Below are 23,949 nucleotides of genomic sequence, written 5' to 3'. Positions count from 1 at the left end.
GAAGATAGCTACTCCTGCTTTTTTTCGGGTTCCCATTGCATGGAGTATTTTTTCCACCCTTTAACTTTCAGTCTGTGAGTTTCATTTTGAATTAAGTATGTTCATGTATGCAGCATATTGTTGGATTTTGCTTCTTGACCCATTCTGCCAGTCTATTTCTTTTGATTGGTGAGTTGAGACCATTAACATTGATGGTTATAACTGATATGTATTGACTTATCATTGTCATGACGTTTTCTTTTTGTTGGATTCTCCCCCTTTAAATTTAATTTCTTGTCGTGCCTGATGGGTTCATTCTGCTGTGCTTCCTGGGGTTGTGATCCTCATTGTCTGTTCTTAGGATATTGTCTAAAATTTTTTGGAGTGGTGGTTTGGTATTCATGAAATTCCTAAGGTGCTCTTTGTCGTGAAAATATCTTATTTCAGTTGGAGGATGTTTAAAATAACATATTCCTGTTGTTTCTCATTAAAATGAGTGTGCAAAGCACATGTATAAATACTGAATAGTTTCTCTGGTGTGAGAAACTGAAAGTGTAAATGAGGACTGAAATTTATAATACGCAATGTGAAATAGGAAGAAAAGGGGCAAAAGGGAAGGAAGTGGGAGGGGTAGGGGAAAGGAAAGAAAGGAATGGAATTAATATGAGGAAATGGAAAAATAGGAACAAAATCTTTGTAAATAGAGAGGAATGGAGGGGTTGAAGGGAGGGCTGGGCAAGGGTGAAAAATAAGAACGAAGAAAGATTATGTAAAGGTGCAAATTTCCAATGATGAATGTCATTATACTGGATACCTAAAATGTACCAATGATTAGAATGAATAATCGATAATGCAAAATAGGAAGAAAAGGTCCAAAGGGGTAGGGGTAGTGGGAGGGGCAGGGGAAAGGAAAGACGGGAAAGACAAAATGATGAGAAATGGAAAAAATGGAAATAAAGTCTTTGTAAATAGGGGAGGGTGGAGGGGGTGAAGGGAGGGCTAGGAATGGGGAAAAAATAAGAACCAAGATGCATCATGTAAAGGTACAAGTTCCCAATGAGAAATGTAATTGTGTTGTATACCTACAATGTACCAATAAAAGAATTTAAGGGGAAAAAAAATGAGTGTGCCAGGATCTGAAGACCTCAGTGAAACTAGTGTGACCAGAAAACAAAAGCCATTTTTCCTCTTTTTAACTAAGTCATTTTTCCTCTTTGGAACTTCCTGAGGTACCTTGGATCTGCCTTAAGGTCATTTTAGAAACAGGGGACAGAAGGCTCACATCTCTGCTGTTTAGGACAAAATCAAGTGTCCTTCACAACCACGAATCTGCTCATAGCCCAGCAAAGTAGAAAAGCTTTCTGCTCACTCTGGAGCAGAACAGCTTGGGTCAGTGGCTACATGCAGAGTAGTAGTCTGAAGGGTGAGAAGACAGCGTAGGACCCGGCATACAACACAAGCACTTACTTTCCATGGAGGCCTTATGGACACCATTATTCAGGGATTTTTGAGGGAAAAAATATACAGAATTGTAGAATTTAGAAATGGAGTGATCATCTGTCAAAGTAAGTGTCCAACTATCTGCTGAGATTTCCAGTGTCTGTTGTAAGCAGTGTCTTATGGGTGCAAAGCAATCTGAGCCACCCCTTCAGAAGCTATTGCCTACCAAGGACCTAATAAGTAGATCCAGTCTCAAAAGAAAACAAACCTCCCTAAATACCATGCAGTCTTTGAGCTTGGTGGAGCTCTGCAGAGCTAATTAACTGTTTCACACATTCAAATCCATGCTGCCTTTGACAGTGGAGGGGAATAATCTTTGGGCTCTGTGTGATTGGCCTGTGACTGTGTGTCCCCTACTTACAGAGCTCACCATGTGCCTGCCTCAGGACCACTGACAGCCCCCTCAGGTGTATATAGCATACGATCATCTTTTCAAATGTCACTGAACACATGCCTTGCCCCCTTTCCGCTCCAAGTACCCCACACTTCCAAGGCTTACACTCCCCACCAGCCAGATGGAAGGTCAGCCACGAAAACTCCAGTGGGCATGTGCCATGAGAAAAAAACAAAGTGCAGGGATGGGGGCAGAAAGTCACAGGAGCAAGGAAGCTGGAGGGCAGACTTAAGTAAAGCTAAATGAATAACTGCGATTCTGGGTCTTCTCCATTCCTTAGGAATTTTGATTGTATTGTCTAGTGTTGTGAGGAATTCTGTTGGTATTTTGATTGGGACTTTGATCAGTTTTAGAAGTACGGACATTTTGACCATATTACAGTGACCCATGCATACTCATGTTTGTAGCAGCACAATCCGTAACACTAAATCTTGGAAGCTGCCTGTGTGTCCATCAACAGATGAATGGATAGAGAAAAATGGTATTTATACATAAGGGAGCACTACTCTGCCACAAAGGATGAACTTGAGTCATTTGTAGGAAAATGGATGCACCTTGAAGACTATAATGTTCAGTGAGGTAAATCAGACACACAAGCTTAAATATCATATACTTTCTCTTATATGAGGAGCCCAAAATATAAATAAAGAGCAAAATAAAAGGTAATGAGAACTAGGGAGATAGATCTTTTTCAAATGAAAGGGATCAAGAGATGGAGGGGGGATGAAGAAAGAATTGAGATGTGTTATATACATGCACCAACTTCCCACAAGGAATGTAATCATGTACTAATAAAAAATAAAGCTGAAAAAAATTAAATGAATAATTGACGCATCACATGTATGGGCAGTTTCCCCATCTTTCATGCATTCAAGTAAATGAAAGCTGTGCTTTTATACTTTTGCTGAAGAACTCAGAGAAAAGCCTAGTTGCTTAAGTTGACTTGCCAAAACTGACTAGGCCTGTGCTGTTGGGGAAGAGGTGGGGCAGAGTGTGACGAGGAGGATCTTCAAACTCTGTCGTATTGCTTGAGGTTTTGTGCCATTTTTAAAGATTATATCTGTATCTTACTGGAGTTAAGGCAAGGAAAAGCCTCCTCCACTCAGGTGAGCCTGGTGAGTTAGTCCTTGTGGGAGTCATCCTCATCTTGAGCCCGTCCTGAGCTCAGCCTCTGTCTTCCAGATTGAAGGTGGTGACTGTGAGTGCAGCCCGGTGGGGAAGAACTTCCCTGAAAACCAGATCCTCATCAAGCGCATGATGATCAAGTGTGCCGACGTGGCAAACCCCTGCCGCCCTCTGGACCTGTGCATCGAGTGGGCCGGGAGGATCTCTGAAGAGTACTTCGCACAGGTACACCGTGGCCCTGGGTTCCCTCCTGCCGAGGAGCTTTAAGCAGTTTGAGCTCCTCCTGCCTGCAAGGGTGCTGTGGCTCGCCTGCCCTTAGTGGGTTCCTGGGGCACTCACAGGTGGCGGGGGAGCGGGGAACAGACCCAACCTTTAGAAGTACATTTGCATCCTCAAATTCTCAAACTCTAAACTTGCACAAGAATTAGGAACCCCATGAATTCCCTGGGTTACTGGTGTCTGCAAAGCACATTGTGGGGATAGATGTGGGTATTATATCCCTGGCCAAGGGTCACTCACAATCCAGCCAGGAAAAGAAGGCTGGTAAAAAATGAAAAGTCCTGCACTCAAGAGGCAGAGGCAGGAGGATCACTGAGTTCAAAGCCAGCCTGGGCCACATAGTAAGTTCAAGGCCAGCCTGAACTACATAGTGAGACCCTGTCTCAAATAAATTAAATAAATAAATAAATAAATAAATAGGGCCGGAGATTTAGCTCAGTGGTGTGGGCGCCTGCCTCACAAGTGCAAGGTCCTAGGTTCGCTCCCGGGTACCAAATAAATAAATAACGAAAAGTGCATCTGAAAGAAGTGTATATGTAAAGTGTACAGAAATCCAAAAAGACTTTTCTAGATACAAAGGATGGAAAAATACGGTGAATGTTTAAAATGATTTTTAAATTACTACTGTAAGACACATTGCTACTAACCCCCCTCAAAATACCCCCATCCCACTTAAAACACACGTATCCCATCATTTTTGCACTTTCTGAAGCAGTTCTGGAAGTCCTCTTTTGTGTATCTTTACGAGGTGTGATAAAAAAAAAAACATATAGTGAATACTGCTGCTGAGCACCATCCAATGAAAGGCAGACTTATAAAGAAATTACTGTGTGTCTTCATCCACCTTATTCCCTGAATCTGGCACTGTGTGACTCCTGGCTCTTCCCTAAAGTAAAAATGACCGTAAAAGGTAAACATTTGGATTGCTTCAGGATATACAGGCAGCCATAGCAGTACAATTAGAGACACTCAGGAGAGAAGAATTCCAGAACTGCTTCAGAAAGTGGCAAGATCAGTGGGATAAGTGTCTTCAAAAGCAGGCTAGGGTAGTATTTTTAGGGGATTAATGGCAATGTATCTTTTTCAGTAATAAATTTTTAATACACACATTTTTAAATCACACCTCATAAAATGGAAGCTTTATGCAAGCGGAGCCAAAAGTTGGTAGGAGACTATGAATGGGCTTCTCAGGACCCAGAGCAAGAATGTGAAATCTCACTCCTAATTCCTCCGTGCACATAAATGAAGAGTGAAAGACAGAGGGGCCAGGGATTTAGCTCAGTGGTTTCACTGCCTGCTGCACAAGCGCAAGGACCCGAGTTCGATTCCCGGTACCAAAAAAAAAGAGTGGAAGACAGCCACTCCTAAATTCTCTGATGAAACCTTCCTATTTAGTTATCCTCTTCTTAAAAGGAATATACTAACAAGCCAGTGTGACCTAAAGATCAAAAAAGTCACAAAGGGAGCCTTAGATCAGCTGCTTCTGGTTATGTAGCCATTCAGCTTAGTCATTGTGTCCTTAGACACACGAATGTATGCTTTCATGTGCATAGTACTCAGATTTCCACACACCTTGAGAGCTGTTTGACTAATACCCAAATCTGAACAATCACAGTATGTCACTCTTTGGAAAAAAATAGTGCTTTCTGGAGAAAAGCAGCTAGTTCACAACTCGATTGCATGAGTGCTGTTCTTGGAGACACCCATCAGTCTCTGGTGTGTGGCACAAAGGCTTTCCATGTTCACCCCACTAGTCACACAGGATATGAAAGACATGTACTCACAGGTTGAAATTTAATAGAATTAGTAACTATTAACATTTCAAAGAGGTCATTCTTAAGTGAAATTTTTTGCAAAGCTGCAAGCGTATGGCAGTGAAAACTACAATGATTGCTACTGATCTGTTAGGCACCAGCAGCTTCACCCACCGCTCTGCTCCAGGGTGTCCATGACAGTAGTAGCGGGAGGGACAGTACTGTCAGGCTTTGAAAGAGTTTTGACCATACAACAGGTCACAGAAAAGAGGGCTAAGAGTCTGTGCTCCAGGAGGGGGCAGTGGCTCAGCATCAAAAGGGAGAAACTGAGTCAGGCGACCTGACTGCAGTCACCGCAGCTCATCCCACAGTTGATCTAGGTCTCAGGGAGCCTGTTTCTTCACAGTTAAAACTGGCCAGGAGCATGAGAGCTCACAGGTGCTTTGGAGACACAAGCTGTCACTGTGAAGGCTCCTCTGTGCCCCACAGCCCCGTGTGGTGGTGTTTTTTCTTACAGACAGATGAAGAGAAGAGACAGGGGCTGCCCGTGGTGATGCCCGTGTTTGACCGCAACACCTGCAGCATCCCCAAGTCCCAGATCTCCTTCATTGACTACTTCATCACAGACATGTTTGATGCTTGGGACGGTACGTTGGCTACTGCTTCATCACCCACACACAGCATTCCGTTATCCTTTATGAAAACTGCCCTTGATGACACATGCTAGTCCTAAAGATAAATAATAGTTTTTAAAAAGTTAGCTGTCAGCTGTTTGTGGCCAGGTAAGGCAGATGCATGTGTCATATGTAATTTGTGCGTCCCCTGCGCTGGTACCTTTCCAGGTGTCTGCCATTTGCCTCTGAGTACAGAAGACCAATGAATGTGTGATGGCTGGACAAACAAGCATCCTCCTCAAGTGACATGTATCCAAAGTGTACAGCAGTTTTATTCTATCATTGAAATAAGATACAAAGGAATGCAAAATATATGGTGTCTATTCTGAATAGCAGGTTCTTTTGGTAAAGTCACAGGTGAACACCTTTTCAATCAATCACAAGGATCTGTGTTGGCATTTAATGGCTTTCTTTCTTGTACTTGTGTGTCCACTGCACCCTGGTACCTCTCCTGCACCTGTCCCAGAGAGCCCTATGATCTCACAGCTTCCCTTTCTTTCATGTCCTTGCAGCCTTTGCACACCTGCCAGCCCTGATGCAGCACCTGGCTGATAACTACAAACACTGGAAGACATTAGATGACCTGAAGTGCAAAAGTCTGAGGCTGCCGTCAGACAGCTAAGCCAAGCCAGAGCAGGGGACCTCTCGACCTACAAAGGGCACTGTGAACCACAGGAGTGTATGCAAGAGGCTGTCCTCTGTAACACATGACAGTGTAGGTTAAGGAGCTAAGGACTGATATTAACCTTGAATCATGCAAGTCCCCAAATTTCAGTTTTAGCAAGTTAAGTACCATGAAGAAAAATACACATTCTTTTGAACAGTCACTTAGTAAAAGAACAAATACTTGGCAAATCCTCTACCACGCCGTCATTCTGTGCACCTGTTTCACACCCTAGAGCTGAGTCGCTGTAACTGCCAGGAGACAGCAATGGCTGGTGCCTGTGAGGTCATCCCCAGGTGGTGACCAAGTAGCTTAGCTAGTGTTTGGTTCGTCTCTTACCATACAAGTCACCATTGCTGTTTAGCTTGACTGTTCTCAAGAGCATCGGTCTGAAGGATTGCTCAGAAGCTTATCTGAACAGATATACCTAAGAAAAAGGTTACATAAAATGAGCAAAACAACTGGGACCAAATTGTTGATGAACTAGTTAGCTTCACAGCTTCCATGGTTAGGTGGCTCTTCTGTTCAGTGGTGGGACACCCCAGTTAGAGAGCAGCCTTGGCCTGGTGAGCGCCCCCTCCTGGGTGTCAGCAACCTGTGCGGCCCTCTGCTCTAAAGGAAGGGGAAGCCATCCACGAGGGGGGAGGAGTAGCTTCACTCTTGGGGGAACCTATGAGATTCCCTTACTTCTGGCTCACGGAGGCAGCCATGAGGCACTATGCTGAGTATTACACAAAAGCCATCAAATCTAAATCCCCTTGGACAAGCATTTTTTTAAAAAAAAAATTTATATACATTTGCTGTCTAAAATTTTTATGAAAACTATCTAAATTTCCTGGGTCTAGGCCCATGGAGTTTGTTGTACCGTGCACCACCTAAACGTATATATTTGGGGAAGGGATGGGGAAGTTTCAAGGTTCAAATATTTTTAACTTACCTATATTTGAGATCATGCCATCTGCTCTAGTGATATATAAAAGGAATTGCAGGATGTATAAATATATCAGAATATGGAGAGTAAATACTATTTTAAGCTATTAATTGTATGCTAAAAGCTTCTGAAGCACAAGTGCATATTTTTATACAGCTCTTTTCACAACTTTCTGTGATCTACATAAACTCAGACTTGGGATTTTTCTTTCTTTTACCAACCCTTCTCTATGTATTGTGAATATTAGAAACTTAGTAAACAAAATATCTTAAGTTTCTCTCTCTGTACTCCATGCTGCATTTCTAAGAGATATAAACAGGGACTGAATTAACTGAAGCAGTAGTTATTTTTCCAAATGAAAATCAGAATGCAGAACACATGAAACTGGTACATGGAAAGAAAAAAATGACTTATCACTACATAATGTGCCAATGTTTTTTTCTATGTTTTGTACCAAAAATGGAAACATATATGACAATTCCATGCAAAGAAATGTATCTAAATTATTTTTGTTAGATGAGAAGAGAATTTGCTTGGTTGGAACAGCAGCCAGCTTTGTATTGTAATGCTGCATTATGTAAATGTGATGAAATGTTTTTGTGAAGTACCTGTAACTAAATTCCTACAGCCATTTTTCATCCCCAACAGCTGTTTTTATTTTACCTCTTTGGCCTAAATTTTTCATAATTTCAAATTTTGGGTTTAGTGTCCTTTATTTCATGAGTCACACACTTTGTTTTCATAACACATTAAAATAAGGATGCCAAAAACCCCTATTAAGGAGGATTTACAACTTATAAATTATAAAATAATTTGCCAAGACTTCAGAAGTTTGCTTCAGACAAGGACAATAATCTTTTTTTCTGACTTTTTGGTTCCATCTGGTAAGTAACATTTATCAGGTGTCTGACATTTTCCATATGAAACATTACAGCTTACTCAGTGTTATATCAAATCAATTTCATGTTAACTTCAAACTCTGATATTAACATGTGGATGTTAAATGCTTTAAGACAGCCAAGTACTAAAGCTTCAGCACAGCTCTGCTCTTAACTAGTATATTCTTCCAGGTAATCAATTTATTAGAAATACAGTCTTTCAGGTGGTATATGTACCAGATAGTTTCTACATAATACAAATGAATATAATTACCTCTTCTACTGAGCTATTTACTAAAACAGCATGTGTTGAGGGGAGACATTAATTTAGGAAAATACAAAATGATCTTAGTCTCATCATTACTATTACTCTAGCCAGAAGAAGTTAGTTGTAAAGCATTGTTACTGGACTTGAAGATTTTGAAATTTGCTTGTTCTGGGTGAGGACTGATTTACCTCTTGGGCAAGAACAAGGCCCACCAGCACCCACTCAACTCGGGAGAAATGGAAAGGATGACCCACTGCTTTCCAGTGTGCCATGTGAATAGCCAGAGAAGGAGGTAAAAGTATTTTAAATACAAATGACAAGGCACAATACATAATGTTAGTTCTGGTGTTGTTCATATTACTAAGTACTGGAAACCAAGCTAGGGAAATAGAAAAAAAATGCACATAATATATATTGAACTCAATTATCATTTATTGTAAATTGAAAGTTCAACTTTTAGCAAGTCTGCATGTTACTACTGAACAATGATTGGGTTCAGGTCTCTACCAGAATCTCCTATCGTGCTGCTGCCCCTCTTTGCTCTGCCTCAGGCACTTGGGAAAATAAACACCATAATAAGCTCTACCAAGAGGGTGAGAGGCTACCCTCTGAACTTACCAGTTTCTGCTAGTGGACAACCAGTTATCTACAGTGTAGTGACATAAGGGGTTTGCTGTGGTGCTGTGTTCCTAAAACTCATAAAAGCTTAACCGAGAAAAGTTAGGAAACAAAACAGTTAAAATCTATGAATTCCTATGTATTATACAATTTAAGAAAACATCTTTACTAACTCATGACCCAATATGGAATTTGCAAAGAAAAGCCCATGAGAAGAGAAGTAAAAGCTTTACATGAGTCTGCTGGAACCTGGCTGAAGTGCCCAACAGCCTGAGGTGGGGATCAGACCATCTGTCTGCTCTGCCTGGAGAAGGACACTGCCAACACTCTGATGTCTCCACCAAAGATCAGAAAGCTACCTCAGGGTGCTGGCTCAGTCAGGCCTTGGGGACAATGGTTCACTGGGTCAAGGGCAGTACCAGTTGTCACATTCATATTCTTCAGTGCCATAATGGAGGAGACAGCTTAAATTTTAGTATTTTTCCATAAAGCTATTTCCATTGTGAATTAACACAGCAACAATGTCTGGGAACAGTGTGCTGTTTCCTCACATGCTTGCCACATGGTCATCTAGGCCTTTCTCTCATTCCAGTCCTTTTCAGTTGTTTCTCAGCTCTGCAATGATAGTAACAGACACCACAGTACCAGGCTAACTAATCACAAGGCCTTGGTTTCCTCATTTATAACATCATGCCACTGGACTACCTAGATGAGCTGAACTGTGCTGGCGTGACTGCAGTGAGTAGTGAAACTTAAAACTAGTAAAAATAAGAATTTATAAAGACCCCAGTTAGGGAAGAGAGAGAGAGAGCACACATGTGTGTGTGTGGGTGCACAAGATGCACAGATCTGCAGAAGGCTTCTTTGAGAAGGATCAATCATCTAACACCAATCACCTTGCCCTTTAATCTTCACCAGGATTCTTTAATCAACAATTTGGGACTAATTCCATAATTAAACCCACTCAATTGTCCCTGCATGGAATACTTTTTAACTTTTATCTTTCAGCATCAAAAGAGCCGAGAGGATTTTGTCACAAGGCTGGCGGAGTGGTGAAGACGAGCCAATTGCAGTAAACACACAAAGAACAACATAAGCGAAGCCACTCCCAGGGATTTCACACTACATCAGGGCTCAGATGGGCCAGGCACTTTTGGCTGCAGGACCTGGCCTTGCAGCTGTGGGCCTCTCTGCTGAACTAGTGCTGGTCCTTGGCACAGGGAATTCACACTGGAAAAGAAATACACCCTCATCAGATGCCTATGGATTAGATAGGATTTTAGTAGCTGGAACTACAAAATTTTTTAATGATTTAAAAAAATTAGTGCCAAAAATCACTGTACTTAAGTAGTACAGTTTGTTTTTTGGCTAAGATTCAAATTTGCCCCCAAGGAAATCTGCAGCAGAAAGGATATACTTATCACAAGAATTCTGAAACAAGTTCTAAAGGAAACCAAAAATAAAACTTAAGAACTATTTCCTCTATTTACACCACTTCACAAAGGTCTAGGTTCAAATAAAGAAATGTAAAACTTGCCCTCACCACATCAGTAGCACATAGCCCAGCGGAAGCCTATCGGTTGCTCTCTGGTGGGTGTACCAATAACACCTGAGAAGGCACACTCAGAAGAACTCCAACATACAGAATTTCATAGCTTGTCAAAAATTGCAAATTTAAGTGATCAATGTATCAGTGGTTCCCAGGTATTACTTTGTATTTGATGTTTGGGGTTCATTCACATTTATTCCTGATTCCTTATACTAGGCAGCACGGTACAAGTCACCATTCTCCTCTAACTTCTGGAATAATTTTAAACTGCGTAATCCAGATTCTCGCTCTCCATTTTTCCATACAATAATGAGATGATCAGCAGAACAACTAACTAGTCCATGATCTTCAAAATACAGGAACATCTGCAAAGAAAATTGAGATCACTGATTATAGGAACTTCAGCAAGAGAAATGCTTATACTGAATTTAAGCTTTACGATGTACCTAGAAAATTTCTTTTATTTCAATGTAAAATTATTTCATTTTTCATGAAAAATTCCAACTGTTGCTAAGTGACACAATTGGTTCCTCCTGCCCGGCCAATCTGCTCCCTGCCTCCAAATGCTGTCTTTGCCCTTTTGCTCCCATGTTCCCTGCTCATCATGCCGAACTATATATATAGCCACCAGGCCAAAAGGCTGAGCTACCTGTTAGAGAGCAAAGATGTGTGAGACAGTCCCCAACAGCAGGGAGCATACAGTGAGAGTTAATCCTACCAACCTTCACACTTCAGCTTAAGTCTCAAGTCCTGCATCTTCCACCAACATTTATAGGGTTCAGCAAGAGTGGTTTCTCTAACCCCTGAGTATTCACTGTCTGCTACTCTACTGGGTCCAGCAGCAGCAGCAGCTGAGAACAGCTTATTAGGTTTGTCTCCCTCCCCATGAGTGCCAGGACTGCACTGTGTACCTGTTCGTGAACTCCTGCATCTAGTGTCTGTGTAACCCAGGGGCTAGTACATATTCCTGGAATGCAGAAAATGCTTAATAGCCAGTGTAAGGAAGAAACCCTTTCATATGAAAAGCAATCTGTTGCTCACTAGCTATGAGACAGGAAGAACAGTCTGAAACTGCATTACTTAGGATCCTGTTTACACTATTATTATACTGTTACTCGTTCCAGTCACCTCATTTTCACTGATATTATTCATTACAGATAACAGGGCCTGAAGTAAATATGAATGTATCTGGATTTCCACAAGTGAGAATTTTATGTACCTTATAAATGTTAACTAATTTTCATATTTGTACATGTATAATGATAAGGTATAGGAGCTTTTTTTTCTTTTTGTGGTTGAACCCAGAGGTGTTCTACTGCTGAGCTACACCCCAGCCCTTCAGCCCTTTTCTTTCTTTCTTTTGTTCTTTTGCTTTCATTCTTTCTTTTCTTTCTTGTTTTAAATTTTGAGACATAGTGTCCCCAAGTTGCTTAGGCCAGCCTCAGATTTGCAATCTTCCTGTCTCGGCCTCCCTCAGTACCAGGATTACAGGCTTGTGCCTAGTCGGTACAGGGTTTTATAAAGATAACAAATTATCTATCAGAGACCAGAGAAAACAATGCACTGTTCATGAATTTGATAAAGGTCCTTGGAATTAGATTCATTAAGTCTTGAACCCTAAACTTACCACATCCCATCTGTATACATACATATTCCACATTGCTCACACTGCCCTCACTGTTAGTTGTCTCCATCTCAAAATAACGCTATGTCCATTCTCAAAAGCAATACATTCCTCAGAGCCTTTCTCTGTAAAGGGAGGGCCTCGCTGCCCATACTATAGACTATTCCATGTGCCAATCCAACACAAACCTACAGCTGAAAAAGCACAGGTCTTTCTGAGAACAGCTGGCAGTACACAGCATGTGGCACAGGCCTACTGCAAGCTGTACCTCCACAGAGGACGAGTGTCCAATCAGATCTCCAATGAGTTCCAGCGAACATGAAGTGGCATTTTCTTGTTCCTTTTTAACAGGTTGGCTGGCTTGTTTGTTCACTTTTCCAAATCCCCACATATTAAAAAAACCTAGAAAACACAATCATTTCAGTCATTCCCAAACTACTGTGCTCTACGAATTGCAAAATGAGACCAGAAAAACAGAAAATGCAAAAATGTTCCACATTTATACTAGTTAAGGGCTAAATAGATGGTACAAGGTACCATGTTAGAGTCTTTGAAATGTTATTTTGTTTCTTCTTTCTAACCAGGTTTATTCATCTCTTTTTACTGTTCACACCCATTGGTGAAGGCATATTCACGTGACAAAAAAAAAAAAAATAGACACTAAGAATAAAAGAAAAGTAAAACGGCCTGAATGGCAGTATCTAATTATCAAAAGAAAATAATGTATTCCAGCAAAAACAGAGAAGCAAAGCTATGCGTGTGTGCCTCACACAGTACCCTAGGACTTCATGGAAGTCAAAAGAACCAGAAGCAATTACAGGCACCAGCACCTGTTTCTCATCAAGGGTTGCTAACTAATCCATTCAAACATCAATATCCTGTTTTCCAAGCCAAACATCCACGTGTTAAGAGCTCATGAATTATCATATAAACACAAAGTGATTTTTTTCCATAAATTGAGTTCGATATTAATGATAATGCTTCAAGACTAGAGAATACTTTGACACCTGACAGTATAAATTTAATGTATCAGTCAAAATCATAGACAATCCAAATGAATAATTCATTAGGCCATTTGGTCACTTGGATTACTAGAAAATAATAAATTTCCCTCAAAACAATGAAATCCTAGTAGAGGTGGTTCTACATTAGGGTAGCCTGAAGACGTGGCTCCTATATCCCAATTACTTATGCCTCCTACTGATGCTTGTTTGGAGCACATTCTGTATTACTCCTGTGATTTCACACAATCACCTTTCTTCTGTCTTTTGCATGAGAAAGGCAGGGGACAGAGAGACCGAAAGGAAGGAAGGAGAAAGAGTGGAAAAGAGGTGTACTACATTTTTGGGAAATAGACACACCTGTTGGTACAGGCTCAGCAACCAGCTGCTGTTTTTCTCGTAGCTCCCAAATGCGTACACTGCCATCTTCTGAGCAGGAGATTAACTGCCTGTCAGCAGAGAAAGTCAGTGAGACAAAGACAGAGCACCATGGTGGGCCAAATGCTAAATGTGCAGTGAAAGAAATCACTGGAGTCAACTGTTTTTATTCAGCTCTTGGCAGGAGCTGAGAAAAATCGCAATTTAACATGGCTATACAATGCAAACTGAAAGCATTCTTCAGAAAAGGCACACGTTACACTATGTGACAATGGCTCAAATACTACAAATTCTCTGTATTTTAAAAAGTGCACTTAGGCAAACAAGGTATGAATTACATTCCCACAATGTCCTGAGTAGCACTCCCTCCCTCCTCTTACTATATCTCTACAAGATGCGGCTCCCTCTAAATATACAATATATAATATATATATCCCAGAATTTCATCCCTAGAAATTCAGCAGTCAAACCCTGAGAAGGAAATACCCACTTAGTAGCATTAGCCATGATGGAGACTGCCATTTGTCTCTGGCTATAAACACACAACAACAAAAAGGTAGGTTCACAGAAAATATGAAAAGAAAAATGACTTTGTACATGGCCCAAAGCCTTTTCCTTTTATTATCAATTTTATATGACCTCATAAAATTCAATGTAATTCATTTGAACCTAGTTCTTGTAAATTTTGTCATATATTGCTACCAACTCTTCTGCTAGGGAGAGCCATAGGGCATTCTCCATTTCCAAAAGAATACACCAAGTCAAGCCACAGACCCAGGTAACTTGGACACTTGAGAAATTACACTGGTGAAAAAAAAAAAAATGAAAAACACTGGTGGCCCCAGGGACCATAACTTTATTTCATCTATTGCAGAACAGATGGACACTTGTACCTGTTTGGAAGTTTGGCAATGTGCAGGACATTTGAGTCATGTGCAGTCTTCTGGCAGGCAATCACACGCTTCATTTGAAGGTTATACACATATAAACCCCTTCCAACTGCAGCAAATACATTCTGGAGGGGAAAGTTCAGAAACAGGCATAAAACCAGTGCTTACTCCCTGGTGAAATAAATTTCCAACCTTTTGGAATATCAGAAAGCCATTACCTTCCCTATTCCCACCCTTTAGCCCAAATTACCACACTGCCCTCTGAAGTCCAAAACTGTCAAGGCACCGAGGAAAGCTCAGAGTGTGCAGTGGTCAGAGGCACCCAGCACTCATATGCAGGAGCTCTGCACATTACATCCCTCAGCACCCCTCTCCTCCTCACTGAAATACAACAGCTCAAGGAAGGAATCGTGACCGGCAGCCTGGGGTTTCACTCACATAACACTGCATTCTCAGGAAAATTACTTAGCTGTTTTTGCCTGAGAAAAGTGAGCAAAATTACTGTGCACTCACATCTTAATCAAGAGACCTATAAATGACATCAAAGATATGCTGTAGAGGCACTATCATCTAGGAGCCTCTGAAGGAGTCACAAAAACATTTTTCCAAATGTACATTAGAGATACCTCCTTACTAAAAGCATCTTAATCTTTTGAAAGCATGCTCACAAATGTCCATTTCACTTCAGCCTCACACCATCTCAAGGCCGGAAAGGCAACCATTACTGCCATTTTCCAGATCAGCAAGTTAAAGCTGTAAAAGGATTAAAGTCACAAGAAAGCAGTCAGGGAGTCAGTATCAGAATCAAGGTCATGTTATCCTTGCTTTCCTCATACCACACCACCTAGCTTCTAAAATTATTTTATGGGTTACTAGACTGGGTAGCACTCATCTTGGAAGCACTCCTTCTTAGTAGCCACTGTACCTCAAGAGCAGACATTTTAAAAACCTATATAAATTGCCCGGTACCAAAACAAAACAAAACAAAACAAAAAACAAAAACCTATATAAATTGTCTACTGTTTGCAACCAGAGACCTGGACCCTCTGACCTTTTGCACAGGCTGCAGAGCCAACTCAGACCTACACCAGCTAAACCAAAGCTAGCCCAGGCTCAACCAGAGTCTTAATGCGGAGAAATCCTGACTGGTTCTCTGTACTTGGCAATGCAAGCTGAGAACCAGTGCCAAGTGCACTGAAGAAAATAGCTCACCAAAGTGCTAAAACCTACAGCCCTATAGATGGCACTCAATACAAAACCCCAGAAACTTACTCTGCAATCCCAAGTTATTTATCCAAGATTGTGAAGGAAATTACAAACACTAGAATTCATGAGTTTAGGCAGCAGCATTCATTCAACAGATACACTCTATCAATCATCTGTCATCAATGATTAATGAGAGAGAAAAAGAACCTGTAGACCGTGAGAACTCAAAACAAATGGAAGAAAATTAGGGAGAAATGAGTGATGTTTTATCAAGTATTTATAGCAGCTAATTAAGATCAATAAAAAGTTTTAACATGAAAAGGAACAAAAAATAAATCTTTTAAATACTACATTTTTTCAAAAGTGAGAAAGATAAAGTTAAAGATACATGTAGTTTTTAGGTCTATAACTGAGCAATCTAGTCTCCATCTTTTCTGAGACCATTCTGTTTTTATTACATATATTTAGGGTTTTTTTAAAAAACAAATTTGGGGCTCAAAAACAATCTTTGAACATACATGTACTTTCAAAATCCTCTTCTTATCCTCTTCCTTTGTTCTTCCAGTAAGAGAGTTGCAAAGAAAAAATTTAAACTATCTTCCCTTTCCAGAACACTACTACTGATATTTTCTAATAAAAATAATAACATGTATGCGATTAGAAAGTTTAAAATGAATAGGACACAAGATAAAGTGAAAGAAACATTTTTTAAATTATATTTAGAAAAATAACTCTCCTTAAATACATTCTCTGAGGCCCTCTGGCTATAAGAAGTGATTTTTTTTCTTCAGAGCCAAGCCAAGATTCACTGATTGGCTTATACTCATCTTTTACAGGACAAGTGGATCAAGAACATCACTGTGAAGGCCTTAAGGATGGGGACCAGAGATGGGCAGTTCTCATTCAATTATCTTATGCAGGATGCTAACAGACTAAAAGAGAAACATTCCTGAAATGTTAACTTTCTTTGACCTCTCTAAGAAATGTACCAAAATCTGTGGCCATCTTACAATTTCCTTGGCTCAAGATTAGAAGCAAAGATTAAAGTCATTTTTTTTTAATGTAAGTAGTGCAATCTTTGTAAACTATCAGATCATTTTAAGGCAAAACTTGAAACTAAAAAGAATAATACTTTTTATGTCCATAATGGGGGATTTTAAAAATCAGAAATTAGATTTATAGATTTCTTTTACCTCTTCAGCACATGAGAAATGATGAATAGAAACGTCATTTGGTTTCTGACAGAGTTTGATTTCTTGCTGGACATCCAGCTGTGGAGATGGGTCCCAGAAGTTGCGTTCGTAGGCCTGCACGGTCCAGTCCAGTACATCCCAGATGATCAGCTCCCCAACATGGGAACCAGTGACAAAACTCACATCTAGGCAGAGTTCACAGACCTCCATTACTGATTAGTTCCTCTAGGCCAGTGGTGCCAAACCTCTGGCACGTGTGTTAGTGTGTTACTGGGTTTTTCTTTTAAGACAAAACATGTTAATGTAAGAGTTGTTTTTTCTAAACTATAACCTCAGTATTCAGGTTTAAATGCAGTGTTGGCACTCTGCGATAAATAAGTGGGTTTTGAGTTGCAGTTTGAGCACTCATCTCTGAAAGATTCGCCATCACTGCTCTAGGCTAATGGTAGAAATGAATGGACTGTTTATAGCAATGCTCTATAAACCACAGCGATCAGAACAGTGAGATACCTAGAGAGGCACACAGATTCTACAACAGAACGAAAAGACCAGAAATAGACTCAAGTTCACTAATGACTTAATATGTTTCACTTTAGTAAAGAAGTATCTCATGCTAGAGTATTTGGTCAAGATGTAAGGGAATAAAAATAAAAGAACTTTACCTTGGATCATATACCAAAATAACTTTTGAATAATAGAATAAAACATTACAAGTACATAAAGGACTGAAGAAAATGAAGGTGAATAGTTTTGCAAATATGGAATGGTAAAGGGCTCCAAAGGAAGGAGGGAGAGGGAGACAGATCTGAGTATATATTTGCTTGAGGGGGAAAAATCTCCAGGCACGGAAGCACACACCTATAATCCAGCTACTCAGGAGGCTGAGGCAAGTTTGAGGTTAGCCTAGGCAACTTAGTGAGACCCTGTCTCAAAAAAATAAAAAGGGCTGAGGATGTATCTCAGTGGTAGATCATTTGTCTAGAATGTGTGAGGCCTTGGATTTAATCCCCAGCACCACAAAAACACAAACAACAAAAAAACCCAAACGCTTAAATGACAAAAAGCTGGGGAGAATATGCAATTTAAAAGTCAAAATAGGTTTGCTATATTTGATGCATAAGAACTTTTTGGAAATCACTAAGATCACCATAAATACCCCAGCAGAAAATATATGCAAAGGACCTGAACAGACAAAACAAAAGGTACAAATAGCCCGTAAATACATGGAAAGATCTTCAAACTTAACAATCAAAGAAATCTAAAAGCAATGAGATACAATTTATAGACTTTCAAATTGGGAAATTAATAATTAATAAATTGAAATTCATAAATTTCCTGTTATAAATCAGGAAAATAGTACTGGCAAGAGCATAGGGAAGCAGCATACACACTGCTAATGTCTCAGTATAAATTATATAAATTCGCATACTCTCTTCAAAAAGTAATATGCTGTATGCATCAAAACCTAAAAAAATATAAACCTACTGATCCACCAATTTCACTTCTAGAAATTCATTCTGAGGGAAATGCATGAAGATATATGTACAAGGCTGCTAAACATAATCTTTAAAACACTAAGATAACCTAAACATTGGATATTGAATAAATAAAAAAGACATCCACAGAATGAAACAGTAATGCTATTATTGAAAATTAACTTGTAAAAGTATGTTTATATTGATATTGAAATATATTTATGACATACTATTACAAAATAGTACTAGACACTATGTACACACATCCACATACCCAGAAAAACTCAAAAGGACGTGGACTGGTGTTGAACACTGGATAATGGGTGGTTTAAACTTTAATTCTTTCTTTTTTATGTTTCTCAGTTTTGTTATTTTTCTACTATGACTATGAATAGCTTGTATAATAACAAGTTTTTTAAATATTTAAATAAAGTGAAATTAATTGGCCAAGACACTACACAGTATACATTTAATAGACAATTTATAACTGCTAGATAGACTAAAATTTGTCTTTAGGAACTATAATTTAATTCTTACATATTTAAGGGAAGACAAAATAGAACAATGCACTGAGTCCAGAGACACGGGTTCTAATCCTGGCTCTGCCTGTGGTTAGCCAGATGGTCTTTAGGAAATCATTTAATTTTCTTTAGCTTTGATTCTTCATGTACTAAATGAGGATAATTGTAAAAAGTAAATTAAATAATAAATGTCTACTCACTGTAAAAAGACATCAAATGTTATCTTTGAGGCTCTGGTATTATTTTAAGCCCCTGGTATTATTCCACATTAATGGTATTAAAACATCCAGTGACTTGCAATTTAGGAATACATAGTTGAGTAATTATGATTCGATTTTTCCATTTAGCAAATAAACCAGCAGGACAGAAATTTCTAATAACCAGATGAACAATCTCTTAGAAATAAAGAACTACCAACAATCACACATGTAAGCTTTATCTTTGTATTGGTCCCAAGGCCATAACAGGTAGCTTATCAATGTCTAATGTTTAAAGTCTGCTAACAGATTAGAGAATTTACTGTGAAGAAATAAGTTTACTTCTCATTTTAGGAGAGAAACAAGCTTCCAGTTTTTAACAGTGCAAAAGTTAATGCAGTAGTAATCTTTCTATGAGCTTCTCTTCTACCCTTTTCCCTCCTCTTTCCAATTTCACTCAAACTGCCAGATAACCAGGGAATAAAGGAGTGAAGAGTCCTCCTGCCTCCAGCTCAGTATCTGGTCATAACACAGAGTTGGCTTAGATACCGAGCAGGTGCCTGCTTTGACCTAATCCTCCAAGGCTCTGTGATTCCTCTATGCAACAGAAACACAGTATTAATGACCACTTGGAATTTTTCATTAAAAGCAAAATATTGGCATTCATCTGTATCAACTCTCTAACTGTAATATCACTGTGTATATTATTTATATTCTTTGACATCTCATTTAAAATGTTTTACACCAAACAACCCCAATGATGTATTATTAGTGGATGGGTTTTTCATTCTGTTAGTATAAGAAGCCACTTAGTATGAAAATTTCATCTGGAATCTGTCTGTCCACATCTGTTAAGTTATAACACTTTGTGATTGCCATATCATGCTGTCAGCACAAAACAAAAACAGGAATAAAATAAAAAGGAAGAACCCAGGGGCCTTTTGCCAAAAGAGATTAGCAAACTCATCTTGTTTGTCTGTCTTAGGAAACATCCTGCCTGGGCATTCAATCTCTTTAGGAGCCTGCTATATGGTACCCACATTTATGGCATTCCCAGCATGCCATGCTAAGGTTGCTCTGGGACAGCCTCACTGAAAAAGCACTTCCTCTTGATGCAGAAACCCAGGAAATTGCCACATCTCTTACGGGTGATGGAAGAAAACAGGGCAGAAAGTGGAATAAGGAACTGGATAACATACTTCAAGATCACACAAATCTGCAGAATTGTTGACATGCCCACGTACAAGATCAGACTGTTTTTCAAATTTTGCCAGACTACCTGACCACGTATGATTTCTAAATATCCTTTTTCCTTATTATCTATAGTGTAATTTTACAGTCATAGAGTTTTTAAGTAGAAAGTATTATAGGTTATCTGTAACTTTCATTAACTTTTTTTTTTTTTTTTTTGCTTTAGCTTTCCATTTTCCTTCTTTTAAAGAATCTGGCCAAGAAATACTTAAGGAAAGCTTTCTTAAAATGGTAAAGGCTCTTTGTATAGGACACTGAAAAGGGGGACCATGAATTTAAGGCTAGTTTAGGACTATGCCAGCATCTTCACTGAAGTAACCATGTTGGTTCTATAGCCCCAGTGCTTTACCCATAAATCAAAACAAGTAGACAGGACCAGTATAAGAGGCCACAATACTGCTGTGATCTCCCCAGCAATTCCAGGGACTTGGGACTGATGGCCCAGTGTTACCAAGGAGGCTTCTGAGGGTCTCGCAAACAAGAACTTGCCTTTTGTGCTGCCATCCATGACTAGAAACAAAGAGCACCCACAGAAAAATAAAGAGGCACAACCAACCATTGTCAATTCTATCGCCACATACAATATGGTCCTTAGAATGATGTGCAGCTGAGCAATACAAGAAGATAGCAGTTGAGGGAGGGTTTGAAGCTAGTCAGGATGTTCTCACAGACATACCTGAAAATGTGATCAGATTACACTCAAAGGGAGACTACACTTGATGTTCCTTGTGCTTCTCTTTCTCTTTGTCTTGTGTTTATATGAAATGTTGCTCAAAATGAGCCAGCCCAGGCCTGGGGTGCTGTCAGTCCTCTCATTCCTTCACTCCCAGCAACCTTACAGGACCCACTTGCTGTCTCTACAGACTGCAAAGGGAAGCCAAGAGTCCTCACATCTGCATAGTTCAGGTCACTCAGCAGAGAGAGCTCTGATGATGTAAGCTCCTATTTAACTGCAAGTGAACTAGTTAAATGCCAAGATCTGAGGTCTGTGATCTTATCTTCTTTCTGATGTCAGGTTCAGCTCACAGCAGACACTAAAACCACTTTCAGGTTCAAAGAAGGTATCTGGCAAGTCAAAACCCTTAACCACCAGGAAGGGCAGACATGATCTGTTTTTTACAAACCTTTGTTCTCTTAAGTCACGATTACTACTGGCTTAAATCCTGCTCATACTATTGTAAGTGTACAACTTGCTATGGTTAGCAAGACCAAAGTGATGGCAAACCTTTTAGAGACAAGGCCTCATTGCTTCTTGGCCTTTTGGCTACGACCAAGTGTAAAGACAAGTGCCCAAAGTGCAACCCAAAACTCACTTATTTATCACAAAGTACCAACACTGCAATTAAAGCTGAATACTGAGGTTTTAGTTTAGCAAAAACAACTCATACATTAACATCTTTTATCTTCAAAGAAAAACAACATGTATGCCACAGGTTCACCACCACTGGCATAACTATTTCCGATCTTCTCTACAAAAAAGGGACTGGTCAGAACCAGTTGCCAAGAATGCTGGAATGCCATGAGGCATTCTTTCTAGCCTACACTGATCATCCCATAGCTACCAAGTGCTTCGTGGAACAGCCATGCTTTCCTCTTCCTTCTTCCTCTGCTTTACTCTATTCTCCTTGACCCTAACTCTGAGACCTGAAAATCTATGAGACTTTCTCAAACTCGCTGGCTGAATGCTTAGAGTAAAACAGAATGACAATCCCTAGTAATTTAAACTATTATTTTAATAACTCTAATTCCAGAATCCTCAAATAAACAAGACTGAAGCTCACAACACGTTAACAAGTACATAATTTTATGTAACATAAATGTACACAACTAGCTTACCATTGATATTAATCAATGAGAGAATATTGTCCTGGTGATCAAGAAGCCGTTTAACTTCAGTAATATTCCATTCCAGTGATCCTTCTGTGGGTGCTACTAACCTGAAAATTACTAAATGAAAAAGACATTTCATTAAAATGTTCAAAGAAGATAAAATACCATTTCTGCTTAAAATGCAAGCAGTTCATTAAGTGAAAAATAGTTAATATATTGGAAACCCCATCGGCACAGACAGCCTTATTCATATCAATTTGAACTGCTTCTTTCAAATCTTGAGATGTCTAAATCGGTCTGCTTAAACCCAAAGTCTGAGTTTCCTTAGAACTCACTTTCTTCACTGACTCTTCCAAACCTACTGGCAAGCACTGAACCCTCCGCACTCCCTAGGGCTTCCCCTCACGCCTGGCTATGTGTACCCACCACTCCCCTAGCCACACACCCAATCTCTGCTTTCAGCTGTTCAACTCATGCTGCCAGACCAGGAAGCACTGCTACAAAATAAGCTTAACTTCAACACAGTGAAGGCTTTGACACCTTAAAAAAAATTTTTGATACCTTGGTATATACCTTAAATTATACATTCTCTAGGGATATATGCTTGTTGGTTTTGTATGCTATACAGTTCTTTTAATTACAGATGTTCAATGTGTTGCTTGACTCATTATGTGACTTTAACAAATACAGTTTTATTTAAACTAGAATAAATCCTAACTTTAATCAATACAGAAAACACAAAATCAAATTAACCAACAGGATTCTATAAACCAACATTCACTAAGCAACCATCTATGTTCTAGGAGCTGTGCTGTCAAATGTGAATAAGGCTCAGTCACTGCCCTGGAATGCACACAGCCCACAGTGGGAGTGAGATGTAGGCATGGACTTAGCATCAGTATACTAAGCACTAGGAGAAGCCCCCAGAGCAAGTTCCCTGGATGCTCAAAGATCAGGAGGCCTAACATCTGAAATGGGGAATATCCTTGGGTAGTAATTACCCGAGACTCTCTTCTTACATTCCTTTCTGGCAAACAGGTCATCCACCTTCCTTCTGGTATCTCTGACAGTATTTCACCAACTGACAAGTCTCTAGCAAAGTTAGTAAATTCTGACAGCCAGGCTACCAAAAGGTTTTTCAGTCAATACAGACAAGAACTTCCTGACACACCTATCAAACATATGTGAAAATGTGACTATGGGTGGAGGATGCCAAAACTGGAGATTGGGATTTTCAAATAGTAGTATATTGTTTAATCAAACTAACAGAGACGATAATCTGAAATATTGACCAGAAAAAGAAATGTGACCTAACATCTTGAAAATGTTTCCCTCTCTGTTATTTTTAGCAATCTCAAGAGGCCAAGCTGGGGCAGGGCCAGATATCCTTGAAATAAACAACTACTTTGTCTTTCCAGCACATATATCCTAGTCTAGTTTTAAAATACACATTTTTTTAAAAAACACAGAAAGAGAAGGAAAAAAAGAAAAAATTCATACTCACTCAGTTCCTTGCCAACTGCGGCTGCAACAGAGTTATTAGGTATTTCGACCAAAGCACTGATTCCTTCAGAGACACATAAAACAAGTCAAATCAATTTTTTCATGGATAGCATCAAAAATATTGTTTTATTTCAGTCATTTATCATAAATGGGGTGGTAACAATAAAGGACACAAATTTTGCTACACACACTCTCCTTTGCTTGCTTACATGTGGAAAATTCTTGTTCAGTAAATAGGTTTCTGAGGCCTCTGGAACATGCGGAACA

At 39.5% G+C, this 23,949-nt stretch overlaps 2 protein-coding genes across 11 annotated transcripts in view; one reads left to right on the top strand and one right to left on the bottom strand.

The window, feature by feature from the left end:
- Positions 1-7,994, top strand: part of Pde8b (phosphodiesterase 8B) — a 241,082-nt gene extending 233,088 nt beyond the window's left edge. For all 9 annotated transcript variants that reach the window (XM_021248570.2, XM_004870183.3, XM_087201163.1 and 6 more), the window contains 3 exons: positions 3,056-3,223; positions 5,549-5,678; positions 6,218-7,994. In XM_021248570.2, the coding sequence (XP_021104229.1) occupies positions 3,056-3,223; positions 5,549-5,678; positions 6,218-6,327 (408 nt within the window). In that variant the 3' untranslated portion in view covers positions 6,328-7,994. The remainder of the gene's footprint in view (positions 1-3,055; positions 3,224-5,548; positions 5,679-6,217) is intronic.
- Positions 7,995-8,856: 862 nt separating this feature from the next.
- Wdr41 (WD repeat domain 41) overlaps positions 8,857-23,949 on the bottom strand; it is a 44,013-nt gene continuing 28,920 nt past the window's right edge. For both annotated transcript variants that reach the window (XM_013067600.3, XM_004870184.3), the window contains 7 exons: positions 23,684-23,746; positions 22,186-22,296; positions 16,906-17,090; positions 14,510-14,631; positions 13,599-13,687; positions 12,506-12,639; positions 8,857-10,978 (listed from right to left, as the gene is read on the bottom strand). In XM_013067600.3, the coding sequence (XP_012923054.1) occupies positions 10,826-10,978; positions 12,506-12,639; positions 13,599-13,687; positions 14,510-14,631; positions 16,906-17,090; positions 22,186-22,296; positions 23,684-23,746 (857 nt within the window). In that variant the 3' untranslated portion in view covers positions 8,857-10,825. The remainder of the gene's footprint in view (positions 10,979-12,505; positions 12,640-13,598; positions 13,688-14,509; positions 14,632-16,905; positions 17,091-22,185; positions 22,297-23,683; positions 23,747-23,949) is intronic.

The sequence above is a fragment of the Heterocephalus glaber genome, unplaced genomic scaffold (assembly GCF_053883595.1).
Source record: "Heterocephalus glaber isolate CG9 unplaced genomic scaffold, H.glaber_assembly_v1.0 deba00001757, whole genome shotgun sequence".
Taxonomy (NCBI): Eukaryota; Metazoa; Chordata; class Mammalia; order Rodentia; family Bathyergidae; genus Heterocephalus; species Heterocephalus glaber.
This window is presented reverse-complemented; position numbering and strand designations above follow the sequence as displayed.